Consider the following 11,877-nt stretch of genomic DNA (forward strand, 5'->3'; position numbering starts at 1 on the left):
CAAACTGCACCATGCGTCAGGCGATTGCGCGCGCAAAACTTTGCGTGCAGGAATTTCACGCGAGTTTCATTTTATCACGCCTAAACTGAGTTTAGGCGTGATAAGGGGCTTTTCACAGGCGTGCAAACACTTTGCACCGCTTTGTGAATCAGGCCCTTAGTGTAAGCCAAGGGGCCTGATTCACAAAGCGGTGATAACTCAGTTATCACGCCTAAAAGACTATAGGCGTGATAACCTTTGCACTGCTGAGCTAGCACCGTTTTGTGCTCTTTATCGCGCGCAAAGTCCCGCGCGCAAAGTTTTGCTCACACAATCGCGCAACTCTGCGCGCAGCGCCCATAGGGTTTAATGGGCGCATTGCCCATTTTGCGCGCGGGAATTTCACGCGAGTTTCATTTTATCACGCCTAAACTGAGTTTAGGCGTGATAAAGGGCTTTTCACAGGCGTGCAAACACTTTGCACCGCTTTGTGAATCAGGCCCCAGGTGTCAAACTCAATCACGTATGGGGCCACAATCTAAAACATAGTCGTGGGCTAAATTGTTTATTAATATTTGGCATTTATTTCCACAAATTAAGTGCCGTGACTAAGGGCTTGCTCCTCCCCCTTTTGCAGAGTAGCATAGTGGAAAAGTTTAATATTTACCTGGCTCAGTGCTGCATCGGGACCCCTATGATCTTCCTAATAGCCACATGCTCTATGCTGCATGTCATGTGATCGGGAGCTATGGAAGTATGGAAACACAGAGTGTACAGCTGCAGGGAAGAACAGAACAAATATTACACTGCTCTGTTGTACTACTCTGCAATGTGGGGAGAGGATGTGTGTGTGTGTGTGTGTGTGTGTGTGTGTGTGTGGGGGGGGGGGGTAGGGGATTTACCATCCACACAAGGGGGTCTGGATCTCGGTTCCCATGCTAATTTTGCAGTTGTGTCCTATGGAATGTTGCTGCACCCCAGCTCCCACTGACAGTGTTTCAACCAGAAACACTGTTACCAGTGTGCTCCTGAATAGGAAGGCTATGTGCTGTCGTTGTTTTACTGCATACAATGATGCACATTTGGAGCACTTGAGGGTCACGTAAAATGCCAACGTGAGTTGCATTTGGCCCTGAGTTTGACATCACTTGGTTGTTTCAAACATGCTTTTAAATAGTTTTAAAGTGTAACTGTCGGGCATAAAATCAAAAATCAATTCTTTATTTTTATCTGGTAGACAAGTAATAAGGATGCTAACCAGGCAATCCAAAAGTTAAAATCACTATTACTTTTCTTGTTGAAAAACAAAACATTGCAAGAGCTTCAGGCTATCACATCCCTTAAGGAGAATAAGGACATTATTATTAAACCAGCGGATAAAGTGGGTGCCATAGTCATCATGAACACCAGTGACTATATCCAGGAGGCACAAAGACAGTTGTCTAACACCATGCACTATGCCAAATTACTGGAGGACCCAACAAAAAGGTACAGGATGGCACTCAATAGGATCGTAAAAAAAATTGCCCGCGAACACCAGGCTTCATGTACAGACCCTTATCCCTGAAACGCCGAGAACAGCCTGCTTTTACATGCTTTTCAAAGTCCACAAAGAGGGGAACCCAGGCAGGCTCATAATCTCAGGGAATGGAACTCTCACAGAGAATATCTCAGGGTGCTTGGAAAACATTTTGAAACCTCTAGTCTGTAAAAGACCCAGCTATATACAGGATACCACCCACCTCCTGAACAAACTGACAGCCACTGGCCCAGTGCCTGGAGACACCATTCTTGCCACTATGGATGTAGAGTCTCTGTGCATCAACATTTCCCATAATGATGGTATTGCGGCCTGTCACAAATATCTTCAAGGTTTGGGCACACCTATAAAGCCAATTTCTGGACTGATGAGATTTGTTCTCATCCACAATTATTTCACTTTTGGAGAGGACCTCTGTTTACAGCAAATGGGAGTGGCAATGGGCTCATGATTTGTACCGCAGTACACAAATCTCTTCATGGCAAAGATTGAAGAAGAATACCTGGACACTTGTCATATAAAACCCATGGCCTACTTCCGTATTATAGACGATATCTTGATCATCTGGTCTGCTACTCTCACAGGGAGATTAACTTTCTTGACACCACCATATACATCGAAGAGAGAACAGCCTACAAACGTCCATGTACCACAAACCGACATGTCGTCCCACATACCTCAGGTATAGCAAAGAGTTTTGAATCAGGATGATACCATTTATACTTATACCTTTATGTATACTTATACATTTATACCTGATACCTCAGGTATGACTGTTTCCACTCCAAACATATAAAGAATTCCATAATTTACAGCCAGGTAATAAGATGCAATCGGATCTGTTCTGACAGGGATGACAGAGACAAACACCTGGGTGACCTGAAGAAGAATTTCATTAAACAAGGATACAATCCTCTAATGGCTGAGACCCAAATCAAGAAAGCTAACAACATCCCTAGGACTCAGCTTTTGGAGTATAAGCAGAACCAGGAAGAGAGCCGTTTTCCACTGGTAGTCACCTACAACCCACGCCTGGAAATCTTAAGAACGTTTGCAAAAGAACTTCATCCTGTTCTACACAAGGATCAGAGACTGGAAAAGATATTCCCTGAACCTCCCCTCCTAGTGTTCCGACAGCCACCCAATCTTAAGCAGATGATAGTGAGGAGTGCCTTAAATAGGCCAGAACTGAATGGAGCATTCCCCTGCCAGGGAAAAGGTGTGGGACCTGTAAACACATTCATTCCACAGACAGGGTACTGATACCAGGTACACAACAGGAATACAAAGTACAAGGTACCTTTTCCTGTGACTCATCTAATTGTGGTATACCTGATCAGGTGTACAAAATTCCCCAAGGGAATTTATGTGGGAGAAACAAGACAACATCTGCGTGATCGCATGACACACCACAGGTTCACTATTAACAGCAGAAAAGAGGATATTACAAAATATACTGATCTCCCAATAACAACACACTTTTGTTTACCTGGACACAGTTTAAGCGATTTTCGCGTCACTGTACTAATGGGTGGCTTCAAATCAGGAAACATGAGACTAACACAAGAAACAAAGTTTATACATTGGTTCAAAAATGTAGAAGATGGTTTAAACAAGGACTCTAACTTCTTGTGCTGGTACAATGGGTTTTAAATGCCACAAATTTTTTTAATTTTTCTATCTTATCATTCATTTTTGTGCCATATGCTGTGTAAGATGGTGTTCACTGTCACTATGTATTTTATTTGCTTTTTATGTGCTGGTTTTAAAGGGACTCCGAGCTCAGAAAAAAAAGGAAAGTTGTACTCACCAGGGGCTTTTTCCAGCCCAGTGCTGGTCGGGAGGTCCCACACCGGCGTCCTGGCTCCTCTTCTTCACCCCGCTCCGGAATGGCTGGCAGGCCGCAGCCCGGGCGACACTCTCCTGAGTGTCGGGCTGCTCCTTCCGCATATGACGCGGATTACGTCACACGCCGGCCGCCTCGCGTCATCACGGCGGCCTGCGTGAAAGTACTGCGCATGCGCGAACAAAGCGCGCATGCGCAGTACTTTCACGCAGGCCGCCGTGATGACGCGAGGCGGCCGGCGTGTGACGTAATCCGCGTCATATGCGGAAGGAGCAGCCCGACACTCGGGAGAGTGTCGCCCGGGCTGCGGCCTGCCAGCCATTCCGGAGCGGGGTGAAGAAGAGGAGCCAGGACGCCGGCGTGGGACCTCCCGACCAGCACTGGGCTGGAAAAAGCCCCTGGTGAGTACAACTTTCCTTTTTTTTCTGAGCTTGGAGTCCCTTTAAATGCCACAATTCTCTTTAGCTTAGAATTAATGGTGCATGTAACCAGCCCAGTTACAATTTGAACTTGGAATTTACGAAGTCTCCCCATCACTAGAGTCTGCTTTATGTTATGTTGAGGGAACTGTTGATCTTATCAATTTAGCCAGGATGCCTGGGAAAGCCTCCTCAGTAACAGTTGAGGCATCTAATTATATTTATGTTTGCTAAAGAATGTTTCTCCTCTGTATGTCAGTGTATATAAGCTGTGTTTTTCAGTTTTTGTCAGGAACCAGTCCGACATAGGCTTTTTACAAGCCGAAAGCTCACTGTTTTTTCATCTCTAAGTTAGCCAATAAATGGTATCTGTAACTATCGGTGTAACACAGAGAGGGTCTGATTACCGGTGAACTGCAGTATCACCGAGAATACAGAATATACCCGATTATTGATGATCTGCAGTATCACCGATAATCAGATATACAGTATCTACTAACCTCTGGACACCTGAGATGACAAGTGAGTTTATAGAGTGCAACAGTAATATTTTGAGTACTGCACAGAAGTAGTTCCTTCCGAAGGCCTAGACTCTCCCGGGGGAGGAGCTAGGCTGAGAGTAGGAAGGACAGAGTGTGAGTGACACCAGAGAGAGGGTGTCACTAACAGGTCTGGGAACTGCCTCTAACAGTAAGGCCAGTTCTCGAGGTCGGGCAAGCCAGGTAGTTAACACACAGACAGATACGGTACAGATTCAGGAGACAGATACGGAATCCAATTAACAGGCAGGGTTTGGCAACGGAGTGTCAAAAATAGCAAAGTACAGAATAAGAAGGCAAATGCAGAGTCCAGGAACGAGCAGAGTTTGGCAACAGGATATCAGAAATAGCAAGGTACAGAATCAAAGTTCAGGAGGATAAGTCAGGCAAGCAGAAGGTCATAACAAATAATACAGTTCAATATTCCTGACGCTAAGGTGTGAGGTCCGTGATCGTCAACACCTTTGGAAACTATGCTAGAACACAGATACTGACAAGGTCTGAGTGCTACCACGTAGTGATCGCAACGCCAGACACCAGAGAAATGACCAGCACCCAGTATATATACATCAGCGCTTCCAGCGCCTCCCCTAAGTGCTGGACCAATGAGAAGTGGTGGAAATGTCAGCTGACCAGCTTGGTCAGCTGACCTTCTTCTGGCTGTCATATAAACTCAGCGCGCGCGCGTCATTCTGAATCTGTGTGGACTATCAGTCCCAGCCACATCAGTCATGCTTTGCAATGTCTCTGCTGGCTTGCACGCGGGGTGGGATGCACCGCTATCAGCACATGCGGTGGCCTCCCCGCGCCTGGTCAGACTGTCAGTAGCAGGCCTGTGCGTGCAAACCGCCGTGTTAGACACGGCGGTTTCTTCGCGTTCCGCTATGCCAGCCACGGAAACAGCCGCCTCATCCTGCGTCCATGTGGCGGCTCTACCGCGTTTCTTCACAGTATCATCCTGATTCAAAATGCCTTGCTTTCCTTGTTGATAAATGATAATTCCCCAGTGTACCTGACTCTTATTTGGTACATTGCCGCAAAAAGGAAGTTGCAGGGCATGCTGGGTTGTCTTTTTTTTGCTTCTCTACTTTGCTCTCAGACTTAACTAATTGTAACGATTGGGGAATTATTTCCGTGGTCAGCGCACAAGATGCGCGCCGACACCGCGGAAATCCTCCACAAGCGTGTAATTTGATAGAACCCAGCTTGGGTGCAATGCACCAGTAGAGGGCAATTCCCACCGGCAGATGGAGCTGTGGATTGCAGACGAGCACAGCCTCTGCACGGCCACAGATGCCAGTGGGGAATTGTACGGGTTGAAATAATGCAGGGCAAGATAGCCCTTAAAGAGAGAGAGCACAGAGACAGAATGAATGTGTGTCCACCAATCTAGTCGCCATCCAGCAACGGTGAACACACATCAGCAGAAACAAAGTACGAACGCAATCGCAAGACTGGCAATTGCCAACAGACACAAGACCGAGCAGGACAGATCACGAGAGTAGCAAAAGGCACAGCAAGCAAGAACAATCAGAACATCAAGGAAAATAACAAAAGCTAGCTAAATGTGAACACCACACTCATTCGCAGCAGCGAACGCGTTTACCACACGATCACTGCGCGTTAGGTGCCCAGTGATAAGCGTGCCACCCTAACTAACCAATGAAACACAAACATGAAATAGAGAACGCGAACTTCGTACCAGACAAGACAGACAGATGGGGCTACCAGTAGCAACCACTGCTCTGGCTAGCACCCCTAAGGCAGAATACAGAAGGAACCACCGCTACTACCGCTAGAGTGGATGCGATCCAAACAGACAAACAGATGGGGCTACCAGTAGCAACCGCTGCTCTGGTTAGCACCCCTAAGGCAGAATACAGAAGGAAGCACTGCCACTACCACTAGGGCGAATGCAATCCAGACAGATGGAGCAGCCAGTAGCAACCGCAGCTCTGGCCTACACTCCCAGACAGACAGAATGTTTTCCTGTCGACCGCCGCTGGTGACAAGACAATCGAGACAGAGAGACAGAACAAGGCAATACAGATAATAACCTGACTGCACTAGAAGGGATGCCTAGTGCAGTCCCAAAGAATTACTCTAAGATAATCTTTAGCCAACAATAGCAAGGCTGATACTCCAGGAGAGTTTAGCAGGAACAAACCATCATGACCAGCAAGGAATTCTGGGAGAAAATGGTATTTATACTGCAAGCCATCAGAGGAAGCAGCTAGGCAATTTGCATGACAAGTGTATGCAAATTCCTCAGCAGAGCAACTCTGAAACGTGCAAAGCGAAGACAGGTCTCTTTTCCAGAGATCTGCAGCCCTCAGACCTAAAGAATGGACAAACAGCTGTCAGCCCGTGCAGACAGCTGAGCAGATCGTTACACTAATGCAGCATGATTGGCTGAAGCCTCTTTCCCTCCTCTTTCCCCCTTCCACACCTCTGTTCCTCTCTGATTGGCCAATATTTCTCATGCTGATTGGTAGGAGGGCAGGCAATGCATACACAAGCAGGCAGAGGAGAGTAAAGGAGGAAATGACATCCAGATTAGCTTCAAGAAAGACAAATGTAAAATGGAAAATCCTAAGAAGAATTTTCTCTTTTTTTACTATACAAAAAATCACTAAAATCAAAACGTGGACAGTGCAATACATATGTTATGTAAGTAGAACTAGTATTTTTTTACTTATATATGTACCGTATTTTTCGGACTATAAGACGCACTTTTTCTCCCCCAAAAGTAGGGGGGAAAAGTCGGTGCGTCTTATAGTCCGAATGTGCCCCTGTGTAGCAAATGCAGATAGCGCAGCAGAAGTGGTTACCTATCTGCGCGCTTGGTGCTCAATGTCTCCAGCTAGTTTAATGATCCTGGCATGGCGGGGCAGCAGCAGCGCAATCCGACATCCCATCATCCAGCCTTCGATATTCCAGCGTGGCTGCAGCGGCTGTCCTTGATCCTTATGTGTTGCGGTAGTGGGTCAGAAGAGGGGCGATCACTGGCAAGCTGCAGGGGCTGTCCTCTTAACTTGCGGTGGCAGCGGCGGTGGGGCAGATAACGGGAGTTCCCAGCGGTAGTTATGACTACCGAAGTGTCTGAATTTCCTTCCCCCTTATGACTCAGCCGCGTGTGCGTCGCACGTCATCAGGGGGCGCCAGTAAACAAGGACGTTAAGACACTTCGGTAGTCAGAACTACCGCTGGGATCTCCCGTTATCTGCCCCACCGCCGCTGCCACCGCAAGTTAAGAGGACAGCCCCTGCAGCTTGCCAGCGATCGCCCCTCTTCTGACCCACTACCGCAACACATAAGGATCAAGGACAGCCGCTGCAGCCACGCTGAAAGATCGAAGGCTGGATGATGGGATGACAGCCGCTGCAGCCACACAGGAATAGTCCCTCATCTGCTCCACCGCAAGTGCAGGAAGATCGGGGGCTGGATGATGGGATGACAGCCGCTGCAGCCACACAGGAATAGTCACTCATCTGCTCCACCGCAAGTGCAGGAAGATCGGGGGCTGGATGATGGGATGACAGCCGCTGCAGCCACAATGGAATGGTCCTTAATTTGCTGGATGTTGGGATGTCAGATCACACTGTTGCTGCTGCCCCTGCGTCAGGATGATCAAAGCTGCTGGAGAATACAGCATAGGAGCACGTGGATTGACACCTGGATAGGTGAGATCATCCACTTTGAAGTTGTAGTGTTTAGTTATTGCAGCTGGTGGGGAGGCAGGGGGTTAGTTTAATGTACTTTAGTGTTACTGGAGGGGCAGCAGGAGTAGGCTAGTGTAGTGTATAGTGTAGCATAGGAACTTATGGGGGTATCAGGCACTAGTGTAACGTAGTGTAAAGAAGTGTAGCATAAGGTTATTGGTGGGGCATCAGGGTTTAGTGTAGGGTAGTCTAGCTGGTGGGAGCAGCAGGGGTTAGTGTAGCTGGGCACTGAAGCTAAGTTATTGTAGCTGGTTATGCAGCTTGGGGAGAAAAAGGTCTATAAGACGCCCTGAACCATGGAGGCATCCAGGATTATTATATTTTTTTTTTCCTGATTTTTGTCCTCTAAACATGGGTGCGTCTTATGGTCCGGAGCGTCTTATAGTCCGAAAAATACGGTAGTTTTTTTTTCTGAGATGGTATCGCTGACAGCTCCTCTTTAAACTACTTACAACAGTCTTCTTAAAAAAATAAAAAATACACATGTTTAGCATCTGTGGAAGCAAGAGTACTCTCAAAACAGCAGTAAGGCTCCTATCTCTTAGTCACCCCCACTGTCCACCACTTTGCCAAGCTGACAACTTAAGGGATTTAAAGGGCCCGTTTCCATTAGCGCAGAAAACAGGCCATTTCCGGAGAATTTCCCAGCTTGAAAATTACTCAATAAGACTCATCAGAGGATAATGGTGCCGCCGGCCGATCAGTTTTGGTGCGAGTGGCAGCGAATCTCATAGCCATGCATGGCACAGTTTCTGGGATTCGGCTGCGTACTCACAGAAGAGGAAGTGCCGCCGTGCCCATTACCAAGAGCATGTCACCATTGTGGCTGCACTGGCTGTATTCAGCTGTACCACTCCCTGCAACGATCTGATGCCAGACTCTTTACCTCTACTTTCTGAGTAACAAAATTTACAATTGATTCCAGTCACAAAAATGTAACCTCCCTCGCGGTATGATTATTTCCGGATTTTAGGGTCTTTTAAAAATGTTTCAGACCCTAAAATCAGAAAAAATTATGCTGCCAGAGTCTCTGCAGCAGCCCCTGCTCTGACTCATCTCCCTGGGCTCCAGCGCTGCAATTTTACCACCATCCTCTGGGTGGCGCTATAACTCTATGGTGAGATAGATGATGGCGATCTTACCAGAGTGATTCAGAGCCTTGGAGGACAGGAAGCAGAACAGCTACCAACATCTGGATCCCCCGGGAGGTGAGTAAAAACACCCGTTGCACACTATACTCTGCATAGAGCCCCCGGCTGCTGGCCCAAGTGTAGCTCGGGATTGCTACCAGGGAGGGTAAAGTGTATCAAAGGCAATATTTGACAAGATGAGATAAACATGTACAGTACAAAGCATATTAATAACCAGACTTTTTTACTTGTTTTATTTTGCTGCCTGAAAAAAAGTTAATTTCTAAGCATGAAAGTGGCAGCTACTGTCTTGTCGGCAGCTTGTCGGGAACATAGTAAACATCACGAATAAGCAGATTACAGCTATAAAAGTTTTCCTGGGAGATTACAACTTCTGAGGGCAGGGAGAGATAAAATACATGAACTATAGACCTTTTTTTTAACTCTGAGAAACTTATAGGCTGCCACTGATTAGATACAGTAAAACATTCAACCTACTTTGTAAATGGTTAAATAAACATTAAACCATGGGATCTTAAAAAAAGTCATTTTTATAAGGAGTAGGATAAATATAATTGTTGATCTCATCCGTTTATTTTCACCTTGGGTTTACGTTAAACAAAATATTCCTATATCTACAATTTTTTTTCAGATGATCAGTTTGATTTTGCCCAGGCTTCTCTTAAGGGATTGTTTTACGTCTTTATTTTTCAGGCTATAGATTAGAGGGTTGAGCATTGGCACAGCAGCTGTATTAACAAGAGCAAAAAGCTTTTTGGAGTCCAAAGTGCTGTTTAGGTTCGGTGTCAGATATTGGCTCACCAGAGTTGTGTAGAGCATTATGACAACTGTAAGGTGGGATGAACACGTGTAGAAGGCCTTACGTCTTCCGTGGTGAGAGTGGATCTTTAGAATGGCAACAATGATAAATATATAGGAGATAAAAGTGAGGACAAATGGAGTAAGATTTAAAAGGACCACACCTTCTATGAGAAACAGGAGTTCCAAAAATGAAGTATCATCGCAGGAAATCTTCATTAAGGGAATGATGTCACAGAAGAAATGGTTGACTTCAATGGAAGAATAACAAGAAAAACTATATAGTATTGCACATGGTGGAAAAACCTGTAAAAAGCCCACCAACCAACAAACACCCATCAGTAGAACACAGGTTCTAGTATTCATAACAAAGTGATATCGTAATGGGTTACAAATGGCTACATAACGGTCATAACTCATGGCTGTGAGGATCAACAGCTCATGACCAGTCAAGGATCCAAACATGTACATCTGGGCCATGCAAGAAAAATAGGAGACTGTTTTATCATGAGAAATGAAACTTGTGAGGATCTTATGCAACGTGATGGTGGAACATGACATGTCCACTATGGACAGATTGCCCAGGAAGCCATACATCGGGGTGTGGAGATGGTAATCAAGGCAAATAAGGAGAAAAATAGTAATATTACCACCAAGAGTTATGAGATAGATGATCAGAACCATTAAGAAGATAATGATCTGAATCTCAGGAACATCTGATATTCCTTTCACAATGAAATATTTAATAACTGTCTGGTTTCCATGCATTCTCAGAACTTTATAAGACCTAAAATACAACCTGAAATAAAAGTTTTTCTGTATTTCAGTATTTAATTGAATGTCAAAAAAGTGTGTTGTTAAGCCATTATTCTTTGAAATATCTCAGGGTTATTTGATTGTGGCATAGCTATTTACTGCAAATGCTAAGTTTTATCAATGTATCCCAATAAAATAAAAAGCTTAAAGCACACTTGCGATTAAAAAAACACAAAAACAACAGATACTTCAGGAGGGGGGGGGGGGGGGGAGTCTCTGGATCCTGATGAGGCTTTCCCCATCCTCCTCAGGCAGCCTGATCAAGTGCTGGCCCCTCCGAACAAGCAGCAACAATAATATTTACCTTGGCTTGTCTGTGAAGGCACACTAAAGGCTTTCCACTTGGGTTCTTATGGAAATACTTAAACCCAATTGGGTCCGCTCACCTGTACAGGCACAGATAGCTCGCGCCTGCGCAGCAGAGTGGACCCAATCGTGCTAAGCTAATACTCCTGTAGCTTGAGTGGAAAGCTGCTAGTGTGCCTGTGCACAGCAGTAGGGATGGTCGGAATTACCAAGTTCCGATTTCGCGGAAATTCCACTTTCCGCCATTGCCGATTACCGCTACCGCTTTCCGCATTCCGATGTGGATTTTCGTGGAAATTTCTGCCGACATTAACATTGATTTTCTCAAAAAGTACAAGTTATTTTTGAAAGATTTGTTTTGCTTCTTGTTCCCACTCTCCTGCTTAACACACCCAGCAAATGTGGTGTTTCTTGCACCTATGGGGACTTTGCTATTAACCTGTAAAGTCGGCGGCATACCGCATATGGTCATGCGGATTTTCTGCATTTTACATTTCCGACGACTTTAGTGGTTAATAGCAGAGCCCCGTAGGTGTTAGAAACACCAAATTTCCAGGGCATGTTAAGAAGAAGAGTGGGAAGAGACAAAAAAAAAATCTTTCAAAAAGACCTTGTACTTTTTGAGAAAATCAATGTTAAAGTCGGCGGAAATTTCAGCGAAAATTTCCACGATTTCTGTGAAAATCCACCTACCGCTCTTATATTACCGATTTCTGATGTGGAGATGCAATTTCTGATCGGAAATGCGAAATCCAAATGAG

At 45.6% G+C, this 11,877-nt stretch overlaps 1 protein-coding gene across 1 annotated transcript; it reads right to left on the reverse strand.

The window, feature by feature from the left end:
* Positions 1-9,823: 9,823 nt before the first annotated feature.
* Positions 9,824-10,762, reverse strand: LOC137527318 (olfactory receptor 6C74-like). Its single transcript, XM_068247825.1, has one exon. The coding sequence runs from the start codon at positions 10,760-10,762 to the stop codon at positions 9,824-9,826; it is 939 nt and encodes a 312-aa protein (XP_068103926.1).
* Positions 10,763-11,877: the final 1,115 nt, after the last annotated feature.

This window comes from Hyperolius riggenbachi, chromosome 8, assembly GCF_040937935.1.
Source record: "Hyperolius riggenbachi isolate aHypRig1 chromosome 8, aHypRig1.pri, whole genome shotgun sequence".
Lineage (NCBI taxonomy): Eukaryota > Metazoa > Chordata > Amphibia > Anura > Hyperoliidae > Hyperolius > Hyperolius riggenbachi.